Source organism: Pleuronectes platessa, chromosome 21 (assembly GCF_947347685.1).
Source record: "Pleuronectes platessa chromosome 21, fPlePla1.1, whole genome shotgun sequence".
NCBI classification, from domain to species: Eukaryota; Metazoa; Chordata; class Actinopteri; order Pleuronectiformes; family Pleuronectidae; genus Pleuronectes; species Pleuronectes platessa.
Genome location: NC_070646.1, coordinates 7,581,012 through 7,600,093, shown reverse-complemented (window position 1 = coordinate 7,600,093; position 19,082 = coordinate 7,581,012). Strand labels below are relative to the sequence as shown.

At 41.6% G+C, this 19,082-nt stretch overlaps 1 protein-coding gene across 1 annotated transcript; it reads left to right on the top strand.

Moving 5' to 3' along the window:
* Positions 1-933: 933 nt before the first annotated feature.
* si:zfos-911d5.4 (uncharacterized) lies at positions 934-15,507 on the top strand. The gene is made up of 7 exons (XM_053414523.1): positions 934-1,074; positions 1,368-1,492; positions 2,005-2,105; positions 2,586-2,734; positions 3,766-3,994; positions 4,401-4,621; positions 15,162-15,507. Exons 2-7 carry the CDS (start codon positions 1,374-1,376, stop codon positions 15,327-15,329), a joined length of 987 nt encoding a protein of 328 aa, XP_053270498.1. The 5' UTR covers positions 934-1,074; positions 1,368-1,373; the 3' UTR covers positions 15,330-15,507.
* The last annotated feature ends 3,575 nt before the right edge of the window (positions 15,508-19,082 follow it).

The window sequence follows — 19,082 nt, the reverse complement described above, 5'->3', positions numbered from 1 at the left end:
ACTTCGCTGTGATAACTTTTTTGTCTCAAGGGTCACTTGTAATCAAGAATAATATTATAAGTACTTAACTCACAGAAAACTGTTTACAAGCCTTTGAATAAACTGAATTATTGGAGTTAAAACTTAAATCTGAACCAGCTACATAGATCCTTGAATTATTCAATAATATTCCTCCGAGGCCCAACTGCATATATTTTCACCTTTTCTGTCCCAATCACAGTTTATAAGCACAAAGGGAAGCAATACAACAATGGAGATAGAGAGACAACAATGAAAAACAAATCAAAACGAATACAGAGATGAACGTAGGCCCTGAAGTATACTTAAGTAAAAAAGTTAAGTAACCTTTTTTACTTAAGTATACTTCAGGGCCTGTGGCAACAAAATAGTAACTTGTAATAATAATAAGAGCTTTATTTGTGTAGCACTATTCTAAGCAAGATTATAAAGTGCTTCACATAATCCATAGCAAAAAATAAATGAATAAAATAAAAGACATTTAGTTCAATGTTGTCGTTGTTATAAAAAATATGTTTTGGGACTTCAGATAGTGAGATCCAAAATTAGTTATAAGAAAAACCCCATCTACAGGGAGGATGTCACTTTGGTGGTTGGGGGGGGGGGGGGGGGGGGGGTCTCACACATGTCTCAGGGGCCCATGTGTAACATCCCCCCCCCCCTTCTGTATTTCCCTCAGCTGATTAATGGCTCAAACTATCCGGGGAACATCACGTGGAAATAACATCAACACACTGCGGGGGGGGGGGGGGGCTGAGTGACATGCCTTCTGACGTCATGTCCCGGGAGGGGGGTTGATGTTGAAATATGACGCTGCAGTTGGTTGCACGTGGGCTGTTGTTTACTCCCTCTAGGAAAAGCTGGAGTAGCAGCAGGAGGAGGAGGAGGAGGGGAAGGAGGAGCAGGAGGGGGGCGGGGGGGGATGTTGAGTAACATCCTTCACGTGTGAGAGAGAAAACACAAGACGACGTCAACAACACAGTGAGACAAAATGTCGATCTGAATCCTCTGGGTTTCTCTTCTTAAGGATCCTCAAGCAGCGCGAGACCTCCACTGGTGCGTGTTGTGTGCGTGTGCGTGTGCGTCTTTGTTCTCCTCACGAGCCGCCGAAGTTTAGGTTCAAGTGTGTGTAAATAAAGCAGCTGTTAGCATTAGCCTAGCTCTCATGTCAGGGAGCTTTTTTAACTGTCTCTTTGCATTGTACCTGTCTGAATAATAGTCTGTATATATATTGTTGGTATGTGTTGACTATAACATGTCGTTTCATTTAAAGTTTAGGCTGCCAGTTTAAAAAATGTATGAAAAATAAGCAAAGTAAATCAAAGTAGATGTTTTTTTTTCTTTTTCAGACTATAATGCTCCAGCTCGGAAGCCTGTTCACCCACTTCCCTCTCAGCTCCAAAGCTTCAGAAAGTGCCCAAGGCCTGAGTCCACCCAGCGCACAGACGCTACCTGAATTTGTACAGCATGTCCGGTGAGTTCACCTCAACAATACCTCACTGACAACAGTGAAGAAGCGCTGTGGGTAAAGTGAACCCCCAGAATACAGAGTAGCATTATTGTGTCTTTAAGCTCGTTGTTTGGGATTTTACGGCCCAACACAAACAGTTTTTTCCCGAAAAACCTCAGATGAACCCCTTGTGTGCTACCTGCGTATCATCAGAACAGCTGACAGGCAAAGCAGGCAGTTGGTTGGTGAGCAATTAGGAGCAGATATTTTCCTTTTCAGTTGGTGGAGACCAAAACAGAGGTAAAAGGGACAACTGGTGGCCAGAGGCACAACTGCAGTTTGTTGTTGTTTGGCATGTCAAACATTTGTGTCACTAGCAACATATTTGTCTGTCCAGGAAGAGGGTTTTAGGTTTCTGCTTACTTACCCTGTTAAAAGAAAATTGTTTGACACATTTTTACACTAGTATGTCAAAATTGTGTTTACAGTTTGCTCCCCTTATTTAAAACCTCTTTTTACATCTACTGTCTCTGTAGAAAACTCCCCGGACTTAGAAAGGAAGATGTTTTCTGCAATCTGCGTGTCCCCGACCAGTTGCAGAAGACAAAAGATGACATCAACATTGTTGTCCTCACTGGTTGGTATCTGTGATGAATCGTTATTTGTCGATTATCATAATAACAACATGTAGTATCTAAAAAATGGCCTTTTCCAGGTCTTTGTGGTTAAGTGGCTGTCCATTTAAATGAGGAATGAATCATTGTTTGGTCATTTCATTGACATTAAGTGTTTCCTGAAGCCCTAGTAGTAATCTCCACATTATATATTTACTTTTGTTTTGATGTGTGGGTATTAAATAAACGATATCATGTATTATTAATAGTTGGTTGCACCAGAGAAGGTTAGTGATCATAATATGTGATTAGTTGCCATTAAAAAGATTTTATTCCTACCAACCAAAGCCATTTCATACTGTATCTTCTATTTTGTTGTATGAGCTATAGGTCGAGGTAGTAAATTCATATTTGGGCTGAGATCTTTGGGAATAAATAAACACGCTAATGTTTGAAAACATTTACTTAGTTTAAAATGTTTTCTTCTTGTTGTGTTTTTGCAGGCCACGGGATCTTCTGCATCGATGTAAAACCCTGGAGAGGCACCGTGTCTGCTCAAAACCAAAACTGGCATGTGCGAGTGAAAGAAGAGGACCAACATTTTACCAACACTTGCATCGAGCAAATTGAAGATCCCCTCAAAGCCATCACGGTACAAACACACATTTAGCTGAAATGTCCAAACAGCATCGCGGAAAAACCCAAATGTCAAACTGTCTGGCACGTTTTAGTCCAAGGTCCAAACAATTGTCTAGAACATTGTTTTCATCCAAACCTCAGTCGTGTTAAGAGCTTATGAGTCACCATAACAATTTATATGGAAATTTCAAACACTAAAGTGGAGCTTCCTAAACTTCCCAAGTGGGCACTCTTCATTTGAAAGGCCGCAATTATGCTCATAGGGGGGGTGAAAGCAGGCAGGTGCCTAAACACAGCTGTCACCTTATGGGCCTGGGTCTGTTCAGAGTCATTCATTACCATCTCTATAGACGCTCAATTTGGATGGGGAGCTTGACAGAAGAGTCTGATGGCAAACACACACTGCATTATTGAAATAGTTCTGCTTGAATTGGATCTATTAACTTCATTAATTCTACACAAAGCAGATAAAAGCTCGACCGTCTGGGCTAATTTGTGGACATATGATTTCTTTAAATGGGTCCCGTAAGAGATTAAAATGTGGACATGTGCATTTATGTGTTTTTAAGGTCCTTGTGTAACAGAATGGTTAATTACTGAGATATGCTCTGTGAATGTTAGCATTCAGTATTCTCATTCCTGGATCAATTAACTCAATTAAATCAATTAGTCTGGCAACAGAAAATAAATAGAGAACAATTCTCACGGTTTGCTGTATGTTTCTTTTCTAATATCAATGTAAAAGTTCATAACAAAAACCCACAGATGCCACAAACATTCAGACATAACCAGACCATAATATAAATTCAAAGATAAGTCATTTGAAGATATAAAAATGTACTCAAATCAAAGCAAAGTTATTTGATTTAAAGAATACAAACACCTTTTTTCTATTTTAATTTGACAAAAGTTAAAACTTCTCAAATTTTAAGCATTTTCTCAACACAAGCAGCTGTTTATTAAATCCGAGACTGATCAGATAAAAGTAGAACTACAAATCTGACCAGACAATCTGTCCCACGAATTCTCTGTCCTCTCCTCTAGACCAAGACGACTAACTTATGCGGCCATTTGAAGAGGAGTGGAGTGTCCGTGCGCCAAAGCCTTTTCGTCCCCAGGGTCATCTTCCTCTCCCCGGACTGTGAGCTGGAGGACGAGCTGAGGAAGAGGAGGGAGCTGGTCTCCCACAGCCAGATAGACGACTTCCTCAGATCCTTCAGGGAGGGCTACATGGCCTGGATATCAGACGCTCTGACTCCCTCCTGGCTCTCTGGTGAGTGAGTCCACATTAACCAGTTCCAGAAAAGTTAAGAATATGATTAACAGCTGTGTAAGCATAAAGAAAAATGGCAAGTTCTCAATATACAAATATTCTAAAAACAGATGAATCTACTTTTAAAGACAGTTTGCTTTTGTTAATCATCAGCAGTGGTGGACAATGTCCCCCTAGTTTAGATTTAGCTGGAGACTTGTGTTGCTTGTCATCACATCCGTTTTTCATTTCATCTACAGTCATATCCCTCATGATGACTCAAAAACAGGCATAAAATATCCTAAAAACACGTAGGGAACTCAAAAACAGTTTTAACAGTGCAACAAAATTCCACTAGTAAAGTTAAATTAAGCAGACATCTGACAGGAAAGGCTACAAGCCTGATTTGCGTTTTTCTGTCCTGCAGGTCATCTGTCGTACAGGCAGATGGAGTCGGCGCGTGAGGTCCTGGGGGGAGTGGGAACGTGGGATCTGGTGCGGCTGCACTGTGGCGAGCAGCTGAAAGGTGACTACCAGGGCTGCCAGTACATCGCTCTCAACCGACAGGAGACGGACACACTCGAGTTTTCCAGAGTCAAGACCCTGTCGCCTGATTCGCTGTGGGCGCTGCTGGGACACGCTCCTCAGGTCAGTCCACTACCACCTATCACATATTGTGTGTGTGAAATGAGGGGGGACGGTTGTGTCAGTGGCTCAAAATAATAATGTAACCTGAACTGGAAGACCAGCAGGTGGCAGTAGTGCTTTATGACTGCAACACTCAAATGTCAAGTCACTCCTCACATGTTCAGGCAACTGGAAAAACACAGGTTTCATTTAGGCTGAAGAAATGGAGAACATGGCAGCAATTTTACAGTTATTTAAAACACAATTAGGGTTGTGACTTTATAAACACCAGATTAAGTAATTTCAATGCTATTTTTCCCAAGAGTCGTAAAGTTTTGATTTTACATATTTTTTCACCATGATACAAAAACATTATTTACAACTGTCAACCAACATTTTAATTCTGTTATAGGTTTATTTCAAAGTTAAGCAATGGCATGGTCATAGGTGTCGTTTTCCAAAGAAATCTTTCTTTCACCGTCTGGAAAAAGCTGAATGGGACTTCTCTTTGGCTGCTGTCACTCTAGTGTGCACTCAAGATGATTTCCATTAACACTTCTCATGTTAATTAGTGCTTTAACTCTTCAGTCTTTTATTCATTCTTCTGTCAACAGAGGCTCACCAGCTTGTGATTGAATGAAAAATCAATGCAGTTGGTATTTAGCGTCTTAAAAGAATGGTCTGACGGGCTGATTTTTTGGGGGGGATTACTGTTTATTCTATTGCAAAGTAATGAATAGCTAGTTGCTTAAATGCTATCTCTACTGATTTCGGGAAAATACATCTCAACTGTCACCTTTGCAATGAGTTGAACTGCACGTATGCATATTGGCGAAATATAATAGTGGTTTTGTTTATCCCCTAAAACATTCACAAATATAGAATTATTTTTATTTGTATTATACATTTGTTGAATGGAATAGATGTCAGAACTCTTAAGGCACAGTGAGTGTGACCCCCCTCCCCTCCATTACAGATTCACACCCAACCCTCAGCACCCGAACACTCAGCCTGGGCTTTCCTTACAGACTCCACTCAGGCTTTAGTTTTACCCCCAACCCCCTCCAACCCCCAGACTGTATGTATTCCCCCCCCCCCCCCCCTCTCGCCTCCAGCTGCTGTACATTTGATACATGACCCAACAATCATTAGACAGTCTTCAGCAGGCCCTTTTCTAGCCCGGGGGGACACACACGACGACAACAGGAAAATATATTATTTTCAAAGAAATATTTGTAGATAGAGGCAGTGTGAGGCGCATGTCTCCCTCCATATTACACAGAGATATGATAAATATCCTTTTTTTCTGTCTGCATACCCCACTTAGTATGCTCAAATGCATGCCTGTGTATATGTTTTTACACTCCCAATTTCAGATTCCTAAATATAACCACCAGAAAATATTCATTTTGACCATGGATTTGTTCGAGCAAGCAGAAAAAATGTTAAAGATATTTCTCCACTGGATTTGGGGACAGTCTCATCCTTTTATTCTCTTCTTTAAAAAAAACTGGCTCGTGTGCAGCAGCTGCGAGGGGAACCTTGAGGGGGGGTGGCAACGAAACCTGATATCTCCCTCAGGCATATTTTCAGAGCCCAGAAATAATGCATGCTTTTGATTTGTTACTTGTAAACACACGGGCTGGAAGATCTGTGATATGACCTGCACTCTCACTCTGGCCAGCTGTTTGGTTTGTGCGGAAGTGGCACCAGATGTATCCACAAAAGCCACCTCGGAGGCACTAGGTGTGTTTGCTGTAGGCCCAGTCAATTACTCTGCGGAGAATGGGATGTCTACATCTCCCCAAAGTAGAGAATGATTGAGTAGAGTGGCTGTAATTTATTAATTATGGTCTATATTCTTAGACCCCGGTTCTGGCTTCATTCAATTTGTATGGATTGAGGGGTAATTACAGTGTGTGTGTGTGTTTCTGTCTGTGTCTGTGTGTGTTAAAGAGAGAGAGAGAGAAAGACCTCAAGATCTATTCATGTCATCATTTACAGTGCAGGTTACTTGTGTTGTTCATCTTTATGTCGTCTCCTTTTCTGAAATCGGACTGTTTCACGAAGCCCTTGTACCCGTACTCGGCATACAGAGCGTCGACTAATTGCATAGCTGAAAAACAACAATTGAGTTCCTTCGACCGTAACTTGACTACACCCCCCTATTAGCTGATTAATAGAGGCGAAGCCAACGAGCGAAAAGCCGCCGATTCAACGACAACCTCTCGGCTGACAAATGATCAGAGGCTCGTTTGCCGGAGATCTCATCTCTCTGACTGGCCACAGATTCCGCACAGATGTAGCTTGTTAATTTAACTCCGCACTCGCATTCCTCTCCGTTTGGCCATCTCCCAGGCTGCACGCGTCACAGACCCGTAATGGGCAGGCGGGTGCACTCCGTGCTTAGCACTGAAAAGGCCGAGAGGGGAGACATCAACCGCTTTGTGGTGATAATGAATGGAGCCACACAAAAGGCCTGGAGCTGGCCATTTACAAAGCCTGCAAATTCTGCTGCCTAAATAGATAATATTGGCAGCCACTCTGGCTTTCTGGTGTTTTTATGTAGAGAAAAAATCACAATATTTTAGCCATTTGAAGAAAACATATGCAGCACCCATTACTATTTATTAAAAATGATCTTTTTTAGGGAACATGGCGGAACCATATGTATACTGGTTAAACATTCTGACCACAGGAACAACACAGGTGGATATTTTAACTTTTACTAAAACTTTTACTAAAAAGCATGTTTAAAAGTTGTTTAATCAAAAGTGCGATTTATCAGATTGTCAGTCCTGTAGAGTTCAGGGTTCATCGAGTACTCGACTAAACTCTGTGGGAGGATAATGCGCGTACTATAGAAAACTTTAAAAGGAAAAGTTCTTTGAAGAATTTCACACAGAAAAAAAGATCTACTGGTGTTTTACAACCGAAGTGAAAACTGCAGGGAAATTACCGGGATGTTCAGATTTCTGTAATTGCAGCGTTGCTCTCGAAAGGAAACTGGAATTGGAAATAATTTGCGCCGGAGTGTGTGTAGGAAGCCACAGAGGAAAGCCGGCCGTGCAATTACACACGAGAAGAGTGCTGCAGAATCACAAGTGTCTGTAATGAACTAGTGAAGACACCAGCACTTACACAGTGGAAGGCAATGATAAAAGCTGCCTTGTAATAGCATGTGATTAAACTTGGTAAAAAAATCTATTTTTTCACTCGAGCACTAAACCACAGTGGAGAGTCCCGTGGAGAGATTCCGCATCTGTCAGTCTGAAGATGACTCAATGTGTTTCCTCAAAATTCATCACCCAGCATGCAACAGCAGTCAGGCTAGAGGGCTCTTCACGCGCTCTTTTGTTAATTTAGTTAAACATCAACCGCTAGGGTTCATGTATTACACATTCCTACTTAACACAGGTGGAGATTGAGTTGGAGTAAATTTGAATACATGTTTAAAATAAAGCTCCAAGCCATTAATATTCATTACAAAATAATGTCTTTGAATGTGGAATGAGCTGCGGTTGTGCAAGACACAGTCGATAATATCTGTGATGCGCATGAATAATGTATGCATGTTGGATACTGAAGGTAAAAATATCACACAGAAGTAGTTTTATAGTTTCTGGATATACTTTTAGTCAATTAAAATTAAAATCAACATATTGACATTTAATAAGAATATTTAACCACTCTAATAATATTGGTTAGTTGTGTAAATTGAAAGGTAATTTATTTAATGTTAGTTTGTTATTGTATTTTGCTGTGAATAATTAGTTTTTACAACAGAATCAATACTATTGCGTGTTGAGCTAAACTGTTTAAATTATATTGATTATTCGGTGATCATTTCAGCAATTTTTGGATTCGTCAATATGTGGAGATCAGATGCTTTACTCAAAATGATTGGGACTAATACTTGGATAAAACAAGCAGTTTGACTACAACTTATTACAAAATAATAACGACTAATGAAAACAGTCTTTTGCCGCAGCCCTTATCATATGATCACAAAGAAAGGCTTCATAAAGGGTTTTTCCAGTTAATGAGACTCATTGTCCAGTTTGGCATCAAACGCTGGATTTAGCATCTAAAGGAAACTTTTCCTTTTTCGGGGGGGGTCAGTCAGTGGCCAAGATGTTAATTTTAATCTCGGTGAGCTCAGCTATTTGTTTAGGGGCTCCAGGATATTACAGTGATCCCCGAGGTTCAGCTTGTACGATATGATCAATAGAGATTCATGAATAATGAAGAGGCCGATTGGAGCAGAGACACTTAATTACAGTTTCAAAAGCCATTCTCGTTAATTGAGGAGAATAAAGGTGGTGAAGTGGACTGGATGGCAACGTTCGAAATTTTTCCCGTATGAATTTCTGTATTTCTTATTATTTTTATACAACAAAAGTAACAGCTAGAAAATAACACCATCCGGTAAGTGGTGAGTTTTCACTGTTTCCTCAAATTGATGCATTTCTGTGTTTGACATTTAATCTGGTAGTTTATTTGGTGCGCTCAGTCCATTTCCTCCGACCACCTGTGAGCAGACTATCGTTCTTTTAATGTAAAGGCTAATGCGCTGCACATCCAGACAGTGGGTGGCCGCTGTGTGCAGCAGATACAGTATGTAATTGACAGCCCTGCCATCTGTTACAGTTACGTGAAATTAGGGATAAACTAGTTAACAGACACTTTGGCCCATTGTCTGTTGTTTTGATAATCACCCTTAATAACGGACGGCATCAATATGGTCTTTAAACCTGATTTGGGAGTTAATGGAGTCAGATGGGGACAGTCAGTGTATGCTCTGGGGGTAATGCTGTTAGAGATGTTCGTAAAGAGCAAATTAAATCAGTCATAGATTGTGCCCTCTCAAGTCAGCCAGACGACCAGACCCATTGAGGAGAGGGGGGGGGGGGGGGGGGAGGAGGGGGCTTCATATTTAAACCTCTCGCAGAAAATGCACTTATGCGGATGAAAATAAAGTCAGAGCTGGGTGAATGGATGTAAATGGTTATTGCAGAGAGTCTAATGGCTTCCTGTTAGCTGGGGCAGGTTGCGTGGAAGCAGAGACGCAGCTATTCAGCCCTTAACCAGTCATGTTTTGCATTCATGGCTTAAGACAGATGTAGTTATGGATATGGACGCTACTGCAAAGTTTAGGCATCTTAATGGACGGTCGGCAGCTGGAGCTCAGCAGTTCAGTGGTGATGTTGGAGTATTTCATGCAGGAGATAGCGCAGCACAAGCAACTTAGCAGAAGCGAATAGTTGATCAGCCATTCAACACACATTCAAATATGTCAATTATCATATTAAGGTAATTGTTTCAGTCGTTTATGAGGAGAATGTGGGCGGTACAGTGGTTCACAGTCGTTTTAAAGCAGAAAGTTTCCAGTTTTAATCCCGGCCTGGTTGGGGTCTGTCTGGAATTTGCATGTTCTCCCCGTGTCTGTGGTTTTTCTCTGTGTACTCTGAGTTCTTCCTTCCACAGTCCAAAGACATGCAGACTGAGTTTATTAGAAGACTCCGTAGTTGTTTCAGGTTTTATGTTGTTCCAGCTTCTTCCACGACCCTCAAACGATAAGCTTCTCAAATGTGAGGATTTCTTAATTTTCCCTCCCCAGTTCCATCATCACCATTTCCAGCCAGGCACTATCAAAAATATCATCTTGTGATTTCACTATTATCTGACATTTTGTGCATGAACAGTTAAGCTATTAATATTGGCATTATCAAAAAAAACATTAAATGCCTCTCTCCAGCAGGTAGGGGTGTAAAGACAAAAATTGTTTATAGTTTTGCAAATTTAACTCATCACTCTGGTAAAGGAAATTAATATGAAATACTTGAAACAACTAACTGAAAGCTGTCCCTTTTGCTGCTGTGTTTACTTACACCTGCAGTTACTGCTCTTGCCAAGAGTACATTAATATTACATCCACTGCTGAGAGAGAAATGTTCAGGCAACAGTGAGCAAATGTTCCAAAATGGCTGCAAATTGTTTAACTTGTTGAACCCCTCTGAGAGCGGGTCGTCCAACTTAAAACAGACGCACGGTTTCTGATCTTTAGAGCCTGTCGATGAATTTATCTTGCACATAACGTTTTCAAGGATTTATACATTGTTGAATTGCTGTTATGAGAGTAGGGAGCCACCGCATTTGCAAAGTTTCAGATACTGTGAACACTTTGCCATGTGTTACATTCTTTCTGAAATGACCACAATGACTGAAAAGATGCAAGTCTAATCTAAAGATAAAAAAAATAAACGTGAATGTGAGGTCATGCACCCTTTGATAACTTAGTTTATCTGCTGGTAACAGCGGCCTGTGGAAGTTCTGTCTAGAGCCTGGGTCCCTCTGGTTTAACAGAGCATAATAAAAGGATAATTCGATTTTTATAATTTCCAATAAAGATGTTGAATCTTACGATCAGATGTTGAACCCTCTGTTTAATAGAAAATGCTTTCAGCGTCTGGCCTCGTATTATAATTTTTACAATACTTATTTGAATCGTATTGCAGAACGATGTTAAAGAAATGTTAGACATCTGTTAGAACAGATCTCCAAGACCTATTCACAATATTTATGTAATGTTGTAATTTAAAAGCGATAATCTGTCTTGATTTAAACCTCGAATTGATTCAAATCCCTGATAATCCAGAGACTCACACCCGACTCAGCAGGTTGTTGATGTATTCGCCCAGCGAGCCAAACCACACATTGTTTATCTAATCGCCTCGTTACGTCCTGCTTGAAATGATAGCAAAACACTTTGGGCCCGAGTCCATCGCGTTTGGCTCCGCGACAAAGACGCCCGGTGCGCCGGAGGTGTGTTACTCAGTGTTCCCCCCCCATGTGTGTCTGGTGAGACACGGCGCGGAACAAAGAGCCCGTCGTCTGAGGCTGGTGTGGCGTTACGCTCACTCAGAGTTCACCTGAAACACTGCACCCATGGCTCCAGGTAACAGGCCCCTGCTGACGGATACCCTGCTTGGGATTCTTTGACTCTATCAGGGGGAAGAATCTGAACTTTGTGAATGGCAATACACGCAGGTGGTGACACGTCCCTACCCAATTACACAGCCCCTCGCATTATTCCCATTCGTCAGATCTGTCGAGACCTTCAGTGGCAAATTGTCACAATTATATTGAAACAATTAGATCCGCAGTGTGCAGGGCAAGGGGTTCACGATGTGGGTTCGTTCATTTTGTTTTCCCGATTTAAAGAAATATGGACTTCTGAGCCGTCCGTTCAGAATCTGAGCCGTGAATGTCCCTGCAGGTAGAAGAGGAGGAACCTGCTCAGAACAAGCTGTTGTCTTGTGTTTAAGAGGGTTCAAGTTGATGGTGAACCCAGGGCAGGATTTAGCGATTGTTAGCAGACGGTAAATAAGAGCAACGAGTTTGTCTGAGTTGAAATGTCAGGAGTGATGTCATTCACACGACTCCCCCAACACCGAAAGTGAGAGCCTGATCAGGGTAGACACGGTTAGGTGAGCTCTCAGCCCTTTGTGTGACACCCAACCTTAGCCCCAAGGGTCCTCTCCTCGCCATGAAGTCTTCCACACACATTCATGCCCGTCTCTGCTGCGATTCTCAGACGCTTGTGGATAACGTACAGACAAAAAGTGAGGCATTTTCATCCGCGCTTATCTCGGCTGGTTGAAGGCTGCGACATGCTGCTTCTCATCTTAAATGTTTGGAGCTGTTCGCGCTTTAAATCACATTTTCCCATGCGCGGCTCCTTTACGCTCTGGTCCTCTGTGAGTACGACACCGTATCGTCTTTACCCTCAGACACTTGCCTCAAGTGGCTGAAAGGGCAACATGTAGTAACAGTTCCTGTACCTGACACATCATCTCTGTATCACCTGGCAGGCAGGTCGTCTAGACCAGACACCAACTCCCTGCTTTGATTTGTATGCCAAAGACGCCGACATCTTCCGTGTTCAGCCTCACAACCTTGATGTAATTCACATTTCACTTATGTCGGTGCTTTGGATATCAAATAACGCAGTATTTCTTTGTGTAATTTCTGTACTAATGAGTCAATGTTGGAATCTGTTTAGCCTTAACCATTGTCCTTTTCTTTAATTACCTCCAACAAGGAAAAAGGTTTCATCTGTTTGTTTGTTCGTTAGCAGGATTGTGAATTTAACTATTGGACTGATTACCAGGGTAATCTATTTAATTTTGGTGCGGATCAAGGAAACTTTTTTAAATTTTCTTATCACATAGGATGTTTTTGTGAATTTCCCGAGAAATAGTGCAAAGATATTTATGAATGAACTAGAACATGTGTAGACTTCTAATATCTGTGGATAATGTGAGTCAAAATCAATATTTTTAGTGGACTGATCTTTATTCGGTTATTGTTCGGTCATAAATGGACTATATATTATTATTGTTATTAATTCCTGGATCCCCATCAAATGTGTATGATTTCTTCCGTGAACCATATTAAAGTTATCATTCGGGGGATAGTGCAGCCTTAATGGAGGTAAATTCTCCGTGGACACTTTCCTGCTCCGTCAGTGTGTGTTTCATAGTTCTACTTCTGTCCAGGCTTGAATATGATGCACAGCCACTATTGTGTCTGCGCCACAAAGATGGAATTACTCGACTTCACTTTCATTTAATGATTTAATTGCTGATTACCAACTATTAAGTCCCGCTATGATTTGTTAGAATAATTCCTCTCGGATGTTTTTGTGTTGGTTCACGCTCCTCTTTGCCACCAGCTGTCACGAAGCCATTTTTTTCATGCATCCCAAAATTAATAGACACTCAGTCTCTCTGAAGTGTCTCATGCTTTTGTAATAAAAGCCATGTGGCGTTCGGCCAAGGCTTCACTACAAGACACAATTGTTCAGTCCCCCCCCCCCCTTCCTCTTTCTCCATGTTTTAATGCACACTAATAAGTAAGTAAATGGCGAAAAAAGATGTGAGTCTGAAATCGCAGTGGCCTTTGTTGCAGATAATTAGGTTAGCAGCAAGAGTGTGCAGGTGTTGAGGGGTGTGCTGTGCGCTTGTGTTGTGTTGCCGACTTGCTCGTATTCGCAGGCTGTCAGGGGTGTCGCACTCCCCATCAGCCCCAAAGCTCGGCAACCTCTTCACTATTAAAATGATCACTTTCAATAGCAGACAAAGGAAAGAGGGAACATATCTAGTGCAGGGTATTTTCCCCACCTCTAATGCTTATCTGCCTTTTGATGTCGGCGTAATAAAAGGCCTATTGGGCTTCCACAATGACCTGCGAAATGGACAAGGGCCGATATACTGGGCTCTGACTGTCACTACCATTAACTAAAAGGCCCAGACATTATGGAGAGCCGGGGATGAAAGAACACGGGCCAGAAAAAATCATAATTGAAAAATTGCCTAATGCTTAAGTGAAAGAAAATGGAGCTGTGAAAAGGCACTGTAATATTCTGTTATCCCCTGTAAATGCAGCCAAACAAGAGATGTGGCGAGGCATTCTTTTTGAAATGGATGTAGTTCAGTTACCTGCATGTCTAAATCTAGTTAAGGCTTCCATTGTCCGGCTCAAACATAACAGGCAGTTTTGATGTAGTGTTAAAGCGTATTATGCCCTACAACCTACATAAAATCAAGCTATGACTCCATTCAATACGTGGAGGGGAATTAAAAAAGCTCACAGCGAGAAACAAGGTTAATTTAATATTTATTCTGTTTCCCGGCGGCTGTCGCATCTCTTCTCCAACACAGTCGCACAACGTTTCTGCAGCTCAGATAGTAAATTTGTCAATAAACCGATTAATCGTCCACAATCTAAGATACAGTCCATGTAAGAGGAATTGATTTGCTTCGTCATGTTAACTATTTAGCCAAATAGAAAACTACAGACATGTTGAAAACAAAACAAATCGGCCCAACAAGCAAGTATAGCTTCATCTTTGTTTGCCAGATGAAACGGACTAAAGATGTTATTGTGAACTCGCAATGGGAATTTGTCACTATTATTTCTTATATAAAATGAAAAACATCAGCTGATGAACTGTTAAAATCTTTAGTTAAAGTTTAGTTAAGGTAATTTGCTGTCAAAAAGATGTTTGATCATTGAGCTTAAACACATTCTAAATCTCAAGGTTTTATTGACATCTAGGTTACATATGTAAGTGTTTCTACTTTATTTCAAGTACTTCATTTCGTCGTGAGTTCACTGTAAACTGAATTACAAACATCATACTGTTCCCAACTTCATATGTAATCTAGTTTTTTTTTTTTTAAACGTTCCTCTTAGTCATCAAATCTGTACTTTATGGGTCGAAATTTGAATGAAACTTTTAAATTGACAACAGGCCGTGATCGTAGGTTTATACTTGTCAGTCTACAGACCCATAGACAAAGCAGCAGCCTCTAGCGGTCAAAGGTGAAAGTCATGAGTGTCTGCTTCACTTCAACCAGAGGTCAGGAAGTCTGGGTCCGAATCATGACCCCAGGAAAAGCCCTGAAAAGCCACTTGTATCAGACATATGAAGATCAGACCAATAATACAAATTTAATGTATATATTTGTTTCCATTTCTCTTTCCTTGTCCGCAGGTAACAGTTAAAATGTACAAGCGCGGGTCTCATGGCTGGCTGGGTAAATCTCTGGGCGCCACCACCACCATCGCGTCCAACATCTTTGTGATCTTCAGGATCAGCGGCGAGGAAGCAGACGCCAAAATCCCGGCAGGCACCATTCGCAGCATCAACCTCAGCATATGACGAATATGTGTGTGTGTGCAAATATTCAGAGGCAACAAGACAAACCAAACTCTTAATGTAGTTCGCACAGGTTGCTATTTTTACAGAGTGCCTTTTACTATGCAGTGTTTGTATTTTGTAATGTTGTACGAGCAGTTTCAGTCTTAATTTATCGAGATAAAGGAAAGAAAGGGGGGGGGGGGGGGAGAAAAAGGCCCATTTGCCAATTTCCCTGATTATCGGATCCTCTCTGGCAACATTATGTTAATGAAGATGCTTTCAGAGAATTAGCCTGATTAACTTTCTCTTGTTGTGGATTTTCTAGGGCTAGCCCACACTTTACACCGCCCATTAGTTCGTCATTATTTTAACTGATTGTGTCACATCAGTTCAGGATTGAAGTGTTTAATGTGTTAATTGTGGGAGTTTGAAAAAAAACAACAGGCAGCCTCTGGTACAATGAGGGGGCCCGAGCGTGGGTCTGCCTCTTTGGGTTAAATGGGGGGTGATTTACTGCGGAGGTTTGGACCGTGTGACTGCGAGGTGCTTTATTAATATGCTCGGCCGCGCTGAGGAGACGATAACGCATTCGAGAGCCACGGGCGCGGCCACCAGCACCATTCACAACCGCGTCTGGGTCACTCTCCATCAGTTACCGGGCTTACACGGCTGCGCTAACAGCTAGCAATTGTATTTACCGGGCCTGGCAGTGGCCAAAATGAAGTTATTTCCATCAAGATATCAGTGCCTTTAGCTAATGCAATAGAGGGAGGCTCTCTGCGTTGATGGTATCTCCTTGCATGGCATCTCTCTACCTGAAACATCATTACACTGTACTCAAACCCCTCACTATTTCAAACGTCTGTTTACCGTTTTACCTGAGGGACGGATCAGTGGTATTTGTGCGAGAAGCCCTGAGTTGTTTTGAGCCGGCAGAAACCAAAACGTTTCAGACTCTGGTTGTTTTGATACGTCGCTCAGCAGTGCTTGGATTGTTTAGCTGAATTCAACGTTTTTGCAAATTTAAACTTAAATAGTGTCTGTATTTATATCGCACTTTTCTAAATGTTCATTTTTTCCGTTTACACACATTAATACAGTCAAAAAACTACATTGTCACACGTCACTCACACACTCGGGCACTTTGCCGTTCAGTATCTTGCCCAAGGACACTCCAGTGGGAATCGAACCACCAACCTTCTAGTTAGTGGACTACACGCTCCACTCCCGAGACATGAATCCTAAGGAACAGTTTTCAAACAGTACTTAAACAGTTTTGACGATATCAGGTGATCTGGGACGAGCAAGAAGTTTCTGTTTTGTAGGATTTACTCTATTTTCCTTTTTGCAATATATTAAAAAGAATCATTTTGTTCCTTTTAAAGAATAAACTTCAAGCACTTTCAGCATCAACTCAAGAAGCACGGCTGCTTAACTCACTCTTCAGTTGGTTGATTTGTGCATAGTGGTTTTATTTGTGGTGTGTTTTTTAGCAGTGTGTTTTTATGTTTTATGTGTATTTGTACTATCTGGTGTCATAATAAACCGGTTTTAACAAGTCATTGCTTCTCATAGTAATTACTCCATCCCTTGTTTTATTTAGTTTTATAACAAGATCACGCCAAAACTACCGGACCAAATAGCAAGACACTTAGTGGAAGGATGCGTTATGGGTCAGGGAGGAAGCCATTACTTTTTCACGTGGCTCTGGATCACATTTTTATCACGTTCTATTACATTGTGAGATTTGTTTTCATTTCACTGATTCCCAGGGAATAAATCATAGTTCATATTGAAAGAAATCCGGGATATTAAAGGAATGTATATCTGTGAATTTAAAGTGACTGTTTGGCCTTGGTGGAGGTATACGCTTTACTTTGTGCCATATAGTTTATTTTATAATTAAGGTGGCCTCTCTCCAGGTTTTCTTCTATTTCCAGATCTCGATGGTTCAGACAATCTGTAATATTGAGTCACTTCTCGCCACTGGGGTCACGAGGTTTCTTCCGAGCTTCATTTGGGAGATGGGAGGGCATGCGTGAACAGCTCACTCTGCTCTTTGAAAGCATGCGGTACGTCTCCAGCGCGGTAAAACAGACTGGAGATTAGGAATGGACGACCGGCCTCAGGGACAAAGCCAGCTCTGTTGGTCGGCGTGGTGGCGACTGAGGGGTGGGGGGGCTGCGCTGAGCGGAAATGGACATGGAGATCAGACCAGAACATAGTGTGACAAGGTAACAAGGTAAACTGATCCAGGCAGCGATTCCTCTGGAAAGTGAATCAATGAGGGTTCTGTTCAAATCCTCCCGGATATCGAGTTTGAAGTAAATCTATAGCACAACACAATCGGCTGTAAATATGCGGTGGGTTTCTTTTGTGGTAAACATGTCATGTGTCCTATAGACGCATGTTCTACCCATCTGAAAGCTGCATGTTTTGGCATATAGAGAATACTTGGTACTTGCTGGCCAATACAGTTAATGAAGAAACACAAGTCTTGACCCTGCAGTAAAGCCAGGTGTCCAGCTCTGACCTCCCGCCATTCAGCACGGTCCTAGGGGCTGACAGGTCAGGTGACCAGTCCGACATGTCCCTTTGTAAACCGTAGAGCAGCCTGGACACGAGGGACGCGCCGCTCTCCAATGACATACGCAAAGGAATGATGCTCCGCCTCGGCCGTTCAGCTGGAAATTCTGCACCACCGCGGCACTGCATTCATGTGGGTCAGTACCCGGGGACATCGGTTTGTTTTCCCTCTGGGAAACTGTTTTGCAACACTTCCTTTCACCGGCTTCACAAACACAGAAACTCCTCATCTGAGGTTGTGCTGCTTCAGCTCGACGGGCTCAAAGGTTCTGAGGTCAACACGCTCTTTTTAACTAATATTTTCTGAGATGCCGGCTTGTTTTGTCAGTAAAGGGCCCTAGAGATGAGATTGTGTTTACTGTGAGTGGGGAATCTGTCAGCGCTCTAATATTCAGCAGCTAACAATCCTGAACGTCACTTTACTTTGCATCTGTTATTTACCGGCTACTCTTGGCTTTATAATACATCAGATTTACAACAGTATTTCTTCTGGATAGATGATTCATTTTTAAGACTAAAATTTTAAAAAGGCAAATTTGGGTTGTTTGAGATATCAACCTTTAAATTTAGAAATAATCTACAGCTTAACCCGTTCAGGCCTGTGGAAGTCACTCAAAAGGGAAAATGTGAGAGGAGAAAACTTTCACACTTGATAATTTTCCAGAATCCTCCTCTTTGGGATCACAGGACCTCCTTAGGCCTTGAGTAAAATCTCCCAAAATGAGATAAAGAAAAAGGTTTTCGTAGACATTCAACTGTTCACATTGACATATTAAAATAAAATTGTGTTATGACAATTGTTGTCACCCAAAGAACCTGGTTGGTTCAGTCTTTATCTCAATATTTTATGATAATGCTGATATTCAACACCATGTGATGATTTATTATATTTACTCTGCACGTACCTCTGGACCCCCTCATTGAATTCTTTATTTTCATGGAAATCCCAGCAGGCTCAGCAGGGCTGTCGTAATGTGTGTGTACATGTGCTGCCTGTGACAACTATTAGCAAGGTTAATGCTGTGGATACTAACATCCATCACTTCACTTTCATTAGCGTTGTCCTTTGACCTGCTCCACATAATGTTGTCAAACGTGTCAGGCGGCAGATTATTGGGAGGTATGATGATCAATAGATAAATAATAGAGGGCTGCTGGCGTGGCTGCGGAATAAACCTCCGCCCGGCG

Bases quoted from the DNA above. Each gene is read 5' to 3' on its own strand.
- si:zfos-911d5.4 (XM_053414523.1), top strand. From the start codon at position 1,374: ATGCTCCAGCTCGGAAGCCTGTTCACCCACTTCCCTCTCAGCTCCAAA. The intron at 1,493-2,004 runs GTGAGTTCACCT...CTGTCTCTGTAG, and splicing joins GAATTTGTACAGCATGTCCG to AAAACTCCCCGGACTTAGAA. The intron at 4,622-15,161 runs GTCAGTCCACTA...CCTTGTCCGCAG, and splicing joins TGCTGGGACACGCTCCTCAG to GTAACAGTTAAAATGTACAA.